The sequence below is a fragment of the Myotis lucifugus genome, unplaced genomic scaffold (assembly GCF_000147115.1).
Source record: "Myotis lucifugus unplaced genomic scaffold, Myoluc2.0 scaffold_99, whole genome shotgun sequence".
In the NCBI taxonomy this organism is placed as follows: domain Eukaryota; kingdom Metazoa; phylum Chordata; class Mammalia; order Chiroptera; family Vespertilionidae; genus Myotis; species Myotis lucifugus.
In genome coordinates this window covers 200924-213008 of record NW_005871147.1, presented here as the reverse complement: position 1 = coordinate 213008, position 12085 = coordinate 200924, and the positions used below count along the sequence as shown (strand labels likewise).

General features: G+C 54.4%; 2 protein-coding genes across 3 annotated transcripts in view; one reads left to right on the top strand and one right to left on the bottom strand.

The window, feature by feature from the left end:
• MAP3K3 (mitogen-activated protein kinase kinase kinase 3) overlaps positions 1–8827 on the top strand; it is a 52227-nt gene extending 43400 nt beyond the window's left edge. For both annotated transcript variants that reach the window (XM_014458685.2, XM_014458684.2), the window contains exons 9-16: positions 1034–1101; positions 1308–1400; positions 2016–2207; positions 2765–2913; positions 3527–3658; positions 4154–4283; positions 4594–4771; positions 6074–8827. In XM_014458685.2, coding sequence (XP_014314171.1) covers positions 1034–1101; positions 1308–1400; positions 2016–2207; positions 2765–2913; positions 3527–3658; positions 4154–4283; positions 4594–4771; positions 6074–6302 — 1171 coding nt within the window. In that variant the 3' untranslated portion in view covers positions 6303–8827. The remainder of the gene's footprint in view (positions 1–1033; positions 1102–1307; positions 1401–2015; positions 2208–2764; positions 2914–3526; positions 3659–4153; positions 4284–4593; positions 4772–6073) is intronic.
• A 1281-nt stretch (positions 8828–10108) lies between these two features.
• On the bottom strand, positions 10109–11643 carry LIMD2 (LIM domain containing 2). The gene is made up of 4 exons (XM_006092158.3): positions 11505–11643; positions 11270–11314; positions 11050–11189; positions 10109–10973 (listed from the first exon to the last, which is right to left on the bottom strand). The coding sequence occupies exons 1-4, from the start codon at positions 11544–11546 to the stop codon at positions 10814–10816; spliced, it is 387 nt and encodes a 128-aa protein (XP_006092220.2). The 5' UTR covers positions 11547–11643; the 3' UTR covers positions 10109–10813.
• Between the last annotated feature and the right edge of the window lie 442 nt (positions 11644–12085).

Below are 12085 nucleotides of genomic sequence, written 5' to 3'. Positions count from 1 at the left end.
GTTTGTAAATTTTTTTTTCTTTGTGTCACTGATTAAATTGTTCCTGTGGGTACTGACCTTGTGACCATGGCCAAATTGGTACTATGTCTTTCTTAACAGATCTGAGCACTGGTGAGCACTGTCTTCCCTCTAGATATAGAATACATACAGTTATAGTTATTGATATCTGATTTATAGCTTTGTTTGAGGCTTGCTACTACAAACTGAGGGCTCTGCCAGGATAGGGACCAGCTCTGGCTTTGGACTATCTCCTAAGCTTTGTGGCCAAACTGGGATGTAGGGATGGGGCAGCAGGACAGGACTAAAGAAGGTCTGAGTCTAGTCGTTGTAAGGGAAAGGACGATTCAGATGGATTCTGGGAAAGACAGCCAAATTTACTCACTTGATTCTTGGGTTTTTCCTCCATCCCTCCCTTGTTGTTGTTGTTTTTTCTTCTCCTTGGGAGTGAAACCCAATGACCTGGACTTCTTTGTTTGATGCCTGGTCTAACTTGAGCATAGGATTTCCATCTTCCCTTCATAGGATCTAGGGCCAGATGGACCCCAGCTGCACCAAATATTAGTCAAGTAGCTTTGAATAAGTCCCTTAACCTCTCTGTTCCTCAGTTTCCTCAACTCCAAAATGGGATAGTGGTGTTGAGTCTGAAAGGAAGATGCTTGGTGGTGTTGCTATTTTTATTACTACCCTAGGCAAGGGTTTGTTTTTTTTCAACTCCTCCCGTTACTAAGGTGGGAGGGAGGAAAGGGTAAGAAGGGAAAGTGCTGTGCAGCCAGAGTGGAGTTCGGTAAGACTGGAGGGGCTCATCATTCAGGGTTCTATCAGATTTGGGTCTCAGACTAGTAAAGAGAAGGTAGGAGACTGAGCCCAGAAAAGGTCTGTTTTTCGTGTACTCTGCTTCTTACCATACAATGACGTGTGAGGAAGTTAGAAAAGGGAGTCCGTCTGGAGTCTGGATATCCTGCCTTTTGCCCTGGTGAGCTGCTTTGGAAGTATGCTAAAGTCTACTCCGTGATTTTGTTTTGTTTTTTTCCAGTCCATCCTTCCGGAAATCACGAATGTCCCGAGCCCAGAGCTTCCCAGACAACCGACAGGAGTTCTCGGGTGAGTTCCCCAGAGCCTCAGTGAGCACTGCAGGGTGCCTGGGTGCGGCTGCCTGCGTTCTGCTTTGGAAAGCTGAGTTGGGAAGCCAGAACTGTGTTTTAAGTTTCCTTGGGCCTACTGATCTGAGGTCTCAGGTGACCTAGGGGCTTAAATGGATCACTCACCACTCTCTACCCAGAAGCCAGTGATTCCTCTATCTTACTCAGATCGGGAAACTCAGCTCTATGACAAAGGGGTCAAAGGTGGAACCTACCCCCGGCGCTATCATGTTTCTGTGCACCACAAGGACTACAATGATGGTGAGTTCATTTCCACCCTGCTGGCTGCCTCAAAAAGGACATAGTTACAGCTCTGCCGGGGAAAAGCCACTGCAAAGGGATGGGTCAGGGCACTCCAGATCCTATGTTTCCTTGATTTCTGAGGAGCTGTGTCCAGACTTGAGGCTTTAGAGACAGGGAAAAACAAAAAAGGGGGAGACAGCTTTTGTAGATTCAGGATACTGTCACTGGGAACTTTGTTCTTTGTTTGAGTGTGCAGCCTGCTCCAGGTCACCAGCTCTCCACTGCCCTCTTCTGCCCTTTGGCAGCAAACGGAATGAAGCTTCTGCTGAGATTTAGGATTAGGATGCCAAGGGAAATAGACTTCAGCTATGGATTGGCCTGCGAGTACTGTGGGGCCTAAGAAACAGCCCTGTGCCTTCCCTTTGGCCAGAGCTTCCTTAACCATCTCTGGCTGCTTCCTAATTCCTGCTTTTGTCCTCATTCTTAAGGTGTGTGGGACATAAGCCATTTTGGCATGAGTTAGGCAGGAAGGCAGGTAGGATGGACCAGAGCTGGTGTTATGACCTGGTTTGCACATTCAGCTTCAAGACCAGAGGTCTGACTTACTCTACTCTGGCCCCTGCACCTCTTCAGGCAGAAGAACATTTCCCCGAATACGACGTCATCAAGGTAACCTGTTCACCCTGGTGCCCTCCAGCCGTTCCCTGAGCACAAACGGCGAGAACATGGGTCTGGCAGTGCAATATATGGACCCCCGTGGGCGCCTGCGGAGTGCGGACAGCGAGAATGCCCTCTCTGTGCAGGAGAGGAATGTGCCAACCAAGTGTAAGGAGTGGACCCTGGCTAGAAGGAAATTGCCCAGGGGATGCTCAGATGAGCTGCAGGTTGGGAAGCCAGTGAGTCTACTGGGTTGTCTGGCTCAGCAGTAGGTTGCTTTGGCCCATCCTCTCCAAACTGGAAGAGCCTGCAGGGGGACAGCAGACCCACTTCACCTTAGTCCTTACTCCACCTTTGTGTGACAGGCCACTTCCCCTCGTTGATCTTTAGTTTTTCCATGTTTAAACTGAAAAGCAGTCTCCTTAATCCCTGCCATATTAAGATATTTAGGGGCTTTGGAAATATGGATGTTTGATCGATGCAGAAAAGCATTTAACCATGACTCAGTCAGTCCTCTGCTTCTTGGGACTCAGGCCTGAAGGTCTGATTGGCCAGGGCACTGGGCCTGCTGCAGGTCGGGGTGGAGATGATGCAGTCAGTTGCAATAGTGCCAGGTGATGGGGGAGCTCCAGCCAAAGGTCCCATATAGAGCTTCTGGGGAATCAGGGAGGACATCAATAAATAATGTGCACAGACTAAAGCTCTTTCCTTCTGTTCTCCTATAGCTCCTAGTGCCCCCATCAATTGGCGCCGGGGGAAGCTCCTGGGCCAGGGTGCCTTCGGCAGGGTCTATTTGTGTTATGACGTGGATACAGGACGTGAACTTGCTTCCAAGCAGGTCCAGTTTGATCCAGACAGTCCTGAGACAAGCAAGGTACTGTCTTCCCCTCAACCAAATACCTGTCTTTGTTGCATAGGCTAATTGCTTAAAAGCTACAGGTTGTTTCTTCCCATTATTCTTCCTCCCACGTTCCCTTGCTGTCCACTGTGGTCCTGGCCATGGAGTGAAGGGACTGTGGTCCAAAGTACCAGCACCCCAAGGAAGGATTCGATATGAGGAACTGAGTTGATGCCAAAGTACTAAGCAACCCAAAATGAGAGTGCCACAAAGAGTAGCACATGCCTTACCACACGATGTCTCTTTCAGCCCAGGAAGGAGCCTGTCTTTGTAGTTCACCTTTGGGTGTGGCCTACACTCCAGTCTGAGTGGATAAATACATCAGTTACCTGAAGTACAGCAGTTACCAAGCACCCACAACTCCTTCTCCCACTATTTTCCTATTGCCTGTGTTGGAGTGGCAGCATTCAAAGGGTTGCCCTGCATTGAGGCCAACAGCCAGACAGTTGAGAGAGTCCCCCGTTTCTCCAGCTGAAGTTCCCAAGGCAGATAGACCCCTCTGAGGACACTGACTAGGGCAAGCTGAGCTGATCCCAGGCAGGCAGACCAGGGCCCTGAGAGCTGAGGTGAACACTGGCCTCTCCCCTAGGAGGTGAGTGCTCTGGAGTGTGAGATCCAGTTGCTGAAAAACTTGCAGCACGAGCGCATTGTGCAGTACTATGGCTGTCTGCGGGACCGCGCTGAGAAGACTCTGACTATCTTCATGGAGTATATGCCGGGGGTATGTGCCCCTTGATGTGTGTAAGACACACACAAGAGAGGGCCTGACCTGGGGTTTGGGGCTGCAGAAAGGATCCCTTTGACATGGGTCTGATCCCCTGAAACTCCAGAGGCTCATAGGAGAAGGTGAGGTGACAGCAGGATGTGTAGTCGAGAAGGGCCTGCCTGTGGTCAGTCACAGTGATGGTGGGGGGTGAGAAATGCTCCCAGGCCACCCTCACCTGAGGCTTCCAGGATGGCTGCACTGTCCACTAAGTACTACCTTTACCTGGAGCAGTGGGATCCCCCTTCTGGATTTGAGTCGTACATTGCTTGAGGGAAGGGCTGTCTCAGACTTTTCTCCAAGCTGCCCAGCAGTCCCTAGCAAAGCGTCTGGTACATTGCAAGTGGGGATTGGATGAATCACTTCTTGGCTGCAGTGCTGGGGGCTAGAAATAGCCTTGCCCCCCTCCTGCCACCTTCCTGCAGTGACTCCCTCTGACTTCTGTGGCTGTAGGGCTCAGTGAAAGACCAGTTGAAGGCCTATGGAGCCCTGACAGAGAGTGTGACCCGAAAATACACCCGGCAGATCCTGGAGGGCATGTCTTACCTGCACAGCAACATGATCGTTCACCGGGACATCAAGGGTGAGTAGGGTCCCCAAGACCTGGTCGCTTAACCATTTTGAACTTTCTGAAAAGTAGGACTCTAATTGCTTTCTTGGGGAATTGGTGTGAAGATCAGTTGAGCAATTTGGACAAATATTGCAGAATAAAGTGCTCATCAATGTTGGCCATGGCAGTGATCATTTTGTGCTGTAGGGCTGAGGCTTGTTTGCCCTGTGCAGTTCACGTCTAATTCATGGTAGCCCCATCCTGCCCAGCAGCCCTGTGACCTGGGAGGGAGGAAAAAGGCCTGAGGGTTCAGGGTTGCAGGCTCTGCCCTTTCATGCCTTAGGAGCCAACATCCTCCGAGACTCTGCCGGGAATGTGAAGCTGGGGGATTTTGGGGCCAGCAAGCGCCTGCAGACCATCTGCATGTCAGGCCCGGGTATGCGCTCGGTCACCGGCACACCCTACTGGATGAGCCCTGAGGTGATCAGCGGCGAAGGCTACGGAAGGAAAGCAGATGTGTGGTGAGTACTACGAACATGCTGGGACCCCATCTCCCTGTCTGGGCTCTTGTGGCCCCAACTTACAAATGAGCTTTGGGCTCTGGTGTGGTGGGAGGGAAGGAGTGTCCGCCTCTTGCCAACTAGATCAGGATACAGAGGTGGCAGTATGTTTTAACTCCAAATAACAAATGTTATTGCTGGGAACTTATGGTGTGGGAAACATCTCTGACATTTGCTAAAATAAAGAGGTTGAATCCATTCTGAGGGCCTGGATCAGCCTCAAAACAATAGCAGGCTTCTGCTCCCTTTCCTACTACTCAGACAGCTTACATTTTCTCCCCTTAACTTCATGTCCATCCTCTGAAAGGGTCTAGAAGGCTCTTCCCCTTGGAACATTTTTGTGGTGGGCTGAATGATGATCCCCTGAAGATGTCCACGTACTAACTCCTTTGACTTGTTAATGTTACCTTATATGGCAGAGGGGCCTTTGCAGATGTGATTAATTTAAGAATATTGAGATGGGGAGATCATCCCAGATTATCCAGGTGGGCCAGCATAATCAACAGGGTCCTTATAAAAGGGAGGCAGGAGATCAGAGTGGGTAGTAGGTGTGACAGTGTAAGCAAGAGGTTGAAGTGGTGCAAGAAAGGGGCCACAAGCCAAGGAATGCAGGCAGCCTCTAGAAGCTGGAAGCAGCAAGGAAATTCTCCCCTCAGAGCTTCCAGAAGGAGCCATCGCCACTGAGACTTTGACTTTAGCCCAATGAGACTGATTTTAGACTTCTGACCTCCAGAACTATAATAAGTTTGTATTGTTTTTTATGCCATTACGCTCATTTGTACAGCAGGCACATTTGTGACAGCAGCAATAGGAAACTAATATAGTTATCTTGGAGCTCTTTCTGTCCATACTAAGTGGTTCTCTTCCCCAATCTCAAGAAGTATCCAGGTGGGTATAGGTTGATGAAGCTGTGTGGATAAGGCTGATAGTTTTTTGAATCCTCTTCTAGCCTTGGGGACCCTCTTTAGCGCGGTCGCCAACCGGTGTTCTGCAGACCACTGGTGGTCCGTGAGGTCTGAAAGGTTGGCAACCACTGGTTTAAGGAAACCTTTGGGGCAGCGGTCACCAACCGGTGGTCTGTGGACCACTGGTGGTCCGTGAGGTCCGAAAAGTTGGCGACCGCTGCTCTATAGGGTGTTGACCCTCACCTTGGCCCATCCTGCCTCAGCGTATTCTGAGAAAACCACCTCCTTTCACAACAGTGGGCAGGGCAGCTGGGTGCCTAGGATGGCCAAGAGGTGACATGGGGTTCTCTCTCTTCAGGAGCCTGGGCTGCACTGTGGTAGAAATGCTGACAGAGAAACCACCTTGGGCAGAGTATGAAGCCATGGCCGCCATTTTCAAGATTGCCACGCAGCCCACCAATCCTCAGCTGCCCTCCCACATCTCTGAGCACGGTCGGGACTTCCTGAGGCGCATTTTTGTGGAGGCCCGACAGAGACCTTCGGCCGAGGAGCTGCTCACACACCACTTTGCACAGCTTGTGTACTGAGCTCTCAAGGCCACGCTGCTGCCAGCTGCCCCTGCTACAGGGCAAGGGGCTGCTATGGGACTCAGCAAAGTTGCTGCTTCTCCCAGGCAAGGCTGTGAACCATGGAACTACAGTCCAGCTGGCATTTGTCTGTGCCCCTTCTGCCACTGGGGCTCAGAGCCAGGGTGGGGTGGCTGCAGCCTCAAGGACTGGAAGCCCCCAGCCTGCCAGACCTGAGAGTTCCAACCTCGTAAGCTCAGCATGGAGGGTAAGGGGCTAGGAACAGTGTGCAAGGTGCCATGGTCTCCACCCTTGGGGCTGTGTCCTGACACTGCAATCAGCTCCAGAGCCCAGAAGGTCTGGGGCACAAGATGGACACGGGGTCCGAATAGTGTTACTTTCATTCAGAGTGTTATTTTTGTTTCTCCTCCCCATGTCTGGAGATCACCAGGGCATCTCTGGGCTGGCTGAGCCCACCCAAGCCTGAGGTAAAGCCCAGCGTCCTGCAGCCAGTGGAAGGCAGAGGCCTGGGCTGCACTCCCCCTGGAGCCCCAGGTCAGCTTTGCCAGTCCCTTCCTTACCAAAGATGAATGAAGCAATGTTATGCTGCCTTACTCGGGGAAGGAGGACCGGTCCTACCTGCCCTGTGACCCTGCCTTCCCAAGCAGGAGCCTGAGATGTGGAACTGCCCCACTAAGGGGCAGTTTTGTCAATGCAATTGTCTGTTTTACAAGTTGGAGTCACTCTTATGCTGTACCCAGTTTTTGAACTGGAGACTGTGTGCCCTCTGGGTTCTGAGTCCCCCTGCTGTGGGCTCAGGCCTTGGGCTGGATTGGAAAGAGCTGAAGGTAATGGCCTTTGTGCTCCTCGCCTGGCATCTGTTCTCCCACTGCAGCGGACAGGAAGATGGACAGCACACTGAGAGCTTCTTATTCAGCTGACCACCCGGCCCTGAGCAGGCCACTTAGGCTAGCCAGGGGGGTTGTATCAGGCTGTCTGTGAGTATGATCCTGCTAGGCCAGAGCCCTCTCCAACTTCTACCAGAAGGGAGAGCCCCTGTGATGCCACCAACCATGTCTAAAACCGCCAGCTCTGTTCCTCCTTGGCCAGCCTTCCCATCCCCCTGAGGTCTCACCCTCTTTCCCTTCTTGCTCCTCCGTTGGGGGAGGAATGGCATCAGGGGTCTGGGAGCCAGTATCTCCAAGCAGCTTAGAGTTGGCCTTATTTACCTCAGCCTGGGCGCTAGTCCTTTCTTCCGGCCCCTCCCCTCCAAAATGTGCCTATTGCTAGAGCTCCTCCCTCTCAACACCCAGTTTCCTTGGGAGTTGTCATTAAAGGAAAAAAAAAAAAAAAAAAGCCAGTGCCCAGGGATGGGTGTCTCCAGGGAGCTGAGGATTAGCGCCAGGCAGCTCATTGCCAGCCATGCCCACTTCCCTGCGGGCACCAGAACAAGCCAAAGCCTTCGTTGTATGTTGACGATGCACTTTTATGAATGTAGTTTCTATCGCTGTTTTTAGCCTTTTCACATCATGTAATGTGAGGCCTTGTACTTGTTAATTTATATCTCAGATCATATTTGGTGGTTTATATATATCACTTCTAGACTGTTACAGGTGATGGATGCCTCAAGAGACAGAAAAATGAAAGCAGGTTTTGCAGGAATGTGTTGCACGGTGCCAGTTGGGCCTGGGCCCATTTCCATCCTTTTCCCCCGGGGGTCTTTGTCAGGCACCCCCAGCCCGGCCCTAAGACAGCGAGCATATGCTCCTGCCTCCACCTCGGCCCTTGCCCAGGGTGGGGACCAGTCCCTCATCTCGACCAAAGCTGCGTAGTGGCAGCTCGGCCTCTCCATGACCCTGTCCTGATGGCTCCACCACTCTTCTTGGGCCCACACCCCTGTCCTGTCTCCATTTCCCAAGAGGAAACAGAGCATGCGCAGTGCCGGAGCTGACAAGATGAGACGACTCTGTGTCCCAGGTTCAGGCTCTCACAGAGCCCCCGCTCCCCCCACCCCAGGGTCTTACCTCACAGGGAATGTGTTTTTAAAAATTAATTTGCAAACAAACCAACAAGCCATGCACTCAAAAAAAAAAAACAAAAAACCAACAACCAAGACCCTGATATTTGTGCCAAAAATGTGGACATGCTGGCTCAGCATCCTCAGGACCAAGCTATTGCTTAATTTTAATTTATTATTAAATAATCCAGATGAAAAGTTGTGGGCTTAGAACGGCCTGGGTCCAAAGGTTCTGAAGGGCAGTTCCCAGCAGCTCCAGGTTGCTGTGGGAAGGGCCATGTGCCATTTGCTCATCATTCCGTGGGGTATGTCAGCCTTGACCAACCCAACAGAGGCCAGGGCTGGGGAGAGTCTGCCCCTGCCACCCTCCTGCCCCTCCCACCCACCTCAGCTCTGTGTCTGTGTCTGAATTGTGGGTTGTGCAGAAGAACCTGCAGCCATAGTTATTTGACTATATCTTGACCGAGGGCTTGCAGAGCAAAGCCAGGCCAGTGTCGTGCATTACTTAAATAAAAAGGGATCATTTATACCCAAGGGGTCCCGTGACGGTGCTTTGGGTTGCAGGGTGGAGGGATCAGGTGTTTCCCTGGGAGGTGCCAGGCATAGTGCCTGTTAACAAATTTGGGCCCCTGAGTAGAGAACTTGAAATGACTCCAAGAGGCGGTCCTGGGATGGGATGACTTGGCTGGTACCACTGCTAGCTGAGATGGCACCTCCCTTTCTCGCTTCCAGGGGCTCTGCTGAGGGCAGTTCTGTGAGGGCTGATTTACCGACATGTCACTGGCAGCCCCCATGTCACCAGTGGCTGGGTTCCAGCCCAGGGGTCTTCCCTCAGTCCCATTCTTTCAAGGCCGGAATCAGGTGCCTCCAGGAGCCATCTCTCTGGTATCTCTCCCTGGTCTATCTGAGGCTGTTGCTTAGTTCTGGGCAGAGAGAGACCATCCTTGTCCCCATCTGAAGCTCCTGATGCAGAAGTCGGGCCTGCCTTGAGTGAGGCTCTCGGAGGACCCACTCTGCTTACTGAGTGTTAGCTCTGCTGCTTCAAGGGGCAAAGTCTACTTCACAACAGTGGCCCATCTGCCACCAGAGCTTGAGGCCTCATTCTCTACCCTGTCCTAGGGGCATGAGGCCACTTAAGAACTTGAGTATATGGGGCAATGGCAGCAAGTCCCCAGGAGCCTGCCCTCTTGCTTTACCAACTTACATGGCTCACAGGCAATTTGGGGAAATCGGGACAGCTGGGTCTGGGGTGGGACAACCCAGACCTCTTGCCTCTATTGGGGGTGGGCGTGGTTTTGGGTCCTCCAAGCTTGCCTTGTTGTCCCTCAGAGGGGGCAGGCAAGCTGTTTGGACTACCTGGGACAGTGACCATGGCTGCCCCACTCATTGGAGCTTGAAAAGGCAGGGTGAGATCTGCTGATTCTCTCCATCCCTTACTGATTCCAGGACAAAAGGGGCCCAGACCAGGGCTCAGCAAAGGGTTCTGCTTTATACCCCAACATATTGAAGTGCAGTGAAGCCAGGCACCATCACGCACTGATGGCCTGACCCTCTTAACCAACACCAAGGCTGAAGGACAGGAGTTTCAGTTATAAATCCAGAGTGGTTGGACAGCATGGAGACCTGGCTGGGAAGAGGACACCCTTTTTCTCAGGCTGACTGGTATTTCTGATACGCATCACGGTCCCCCATCAAGGCCAGATGTGCTCTGAGCTGACCCTGCCCTCCCCCCTTCACCTTTGCATGACGAATGTGTCCCTGTCCCCCCCCCACCTCACCCTCCCAGCCAATCAGACCACATAATACAGAGTCAGGATCTGTTGAAACATGTTTAAAACAGGGTTGATCACAGGTCAGAACCAGCAGAAAGAAGAAGGGAGTGTGGCCCCCGCCAGATCCCTGCCGGTCTCTGTGGCTCTCAGCCTGGCAGGTGCTTTAGCTTCTGCTTCTTGATATGCACGGGTGGTGTGCGCCGGTCCCAAGCCCCACTGGGGCCTGCCCTGCCATTTCCCTCCCCTCCCCCAGAGCCCTGGCGGACCTTCTGCGAGGCCCAGCAGAGGCGCTCGGCTCTCCTTCCTCCAAAGTCTCCATGGCTCAGAACCAGGCTAAGGACAGAGGTAGATGGGGAGACAAAGGGGCCGCACAGGGCCCCAGGTGGCAGTGAGGGAGCTTAGGACCCTGAGGGGGCATGCTGACTCCTTGCTGGAGAAAAGGCACCTAGATAAGGAAGCTGGGCTTGGGGGCCTCCCAGAGAGCCAGGGGGTGCGGCGGGATAGGGTGAAAGAAGCAGGAAGCAGGGTGGTGAGCAACCCCCAACCCTGGTTCCCAAGTCCCCACCCACTGGGGAGAATGAAGGAATCCCGGAGCAGAGCCCTGCCCCCATGACCCTCTGCTGGAGCAAGAAGGCCTCACCCCTTCCCACCCTGTCTCCCCGCGTGAGCCCAGGTCCAATCTCTTCCACACTGCCCACTGTCCTGCTCCAGGCCCTCGCAGAGGGCGTGGATGGTCAGAGGGCTTAGGCTGTCTTGGTGCTGGGGTCCACTTCCTTGTGGGCCCAGAGCTCCTTGTGCTGCTTCCGGCCGAAGCCCTCATCGTAGTTGCCTTTGCTCTTAAACAGCTGCTGGAAGTGGGGTTTGCAGTAGAACTCCCCGTGCAGCGCCGCGTAGTTGCCCAGGCTGCAGAAGCAGAACAGTGCGGTCAGGTCGGGTCGGGTCGGGGCTGGAGGCGGGCGGGGGCAGGGCAAGGGCGCACCTCAGCTTGGAGTGGCAGTGCTTGCAGCAGAAGCAGGAGTTGTGGAAGATGAGCTTGTCCGCCACCAGCCTCTCCATGGGGTACACGGTCTTCTGGCAGGAGGCGCAGGTTTCCTTCACCTGGGCCCGCAGGCTGAAGGACTGTGGGAGGGAGACTCAGCCCCGGCTCCGACCCACCGGCGCCCGTCCCCGCCTCCCCCGCGCCTCACTCCCGGTCCTACCTTGGAGCGCTGGACAGTGCTGGGGCCGCCGCCGCCTTTGGCTTCCTGAGGGAGAGGGCCAGTCAGGGCAGGGGCAGCGGAGAGAGGCCCCCGACTTCCACGGGGGTCACCAGCCCAGGTCCCGGGGGCACTCGAGGGGGGAGGGGCAAGGGTGACAGGCAAGCTCCGCTCCGCACCCCTCCTGCCCCGGGCCAGACACCTGCCCGGGGCGTCCTCCCCCCCGCGGGGCACCTACATGAGCGGGGGCGGCCGGGGCGGCTCCTGCGGCCTGGAACATGCTGGTGGGAAGCGATGGAGGCCCGGGGAGACGCGGCACCCGCCGGGTTCTGCAAGGGGAAGTCGGCAGGTCAGGCCCCACAGCCCTCCCCAGCCCGCAGGGTGGGGTGTTGACAGGCCGGGGGGTGGGGGGCTGCGGTTGGGACTTTCCCTCAGTCATTTCCTGTTGCTCTGGGTCTGCCACTTCCGCCCCTCACCCACCCCCCCTGCTCCCGCCAGCCCCCCACGCGGCTCCCCGGGGGCAGGGGCTCCTGAGGGGAACCAGGTGTCGGGGCGGGAACAGGGCGGCTGAGGAGGGGGGCTGCGCACAGCCGCCGAGAGCGCCCGCGGAGCAGACATCCGGGCTGGGGTCGGTGGGGTGAGGAGGTCAGGAGAGGCGGGCCGCAGAGCTGAGGCGCCAATCCGCTGCCCTGGCCTTGACCCCAGCTGGATGCTGTCTCGGGGCGGGGGCCCGATGTGTCATCTCTTTTTCTTTGTTTCTTTGCTCGCTCGTCCGCTATCGGGGCGGCCATGGTTTCTATGGTATGCTGAATATCTTTG

Bases quoted from the DNA above. Each gene is read 5' to 3' on its own strand.
- LIMD2 (XM_006092158.3), bottom strand. From the start codon at position 11,546: ATGTTCCAGGCCGCAGGAGCCGCCCCGGCCGCCCCCGCTCAT. The intron at 11,190-11,269 runs GTAGGACCGGGA...TCCCTCCCACAG, and splicing joins GCACTGTCCAGCGCTCCAAG to TCCTTCAGCCTGCGGGCCCA. The intron at 10,974-11,049 runs GTGCGCCCTTGC...CTGCTTCTGCAG, and splicing joins CACTGCCACTCCAAGCTGAG to CCTGGGCAACTACGCGGCGC.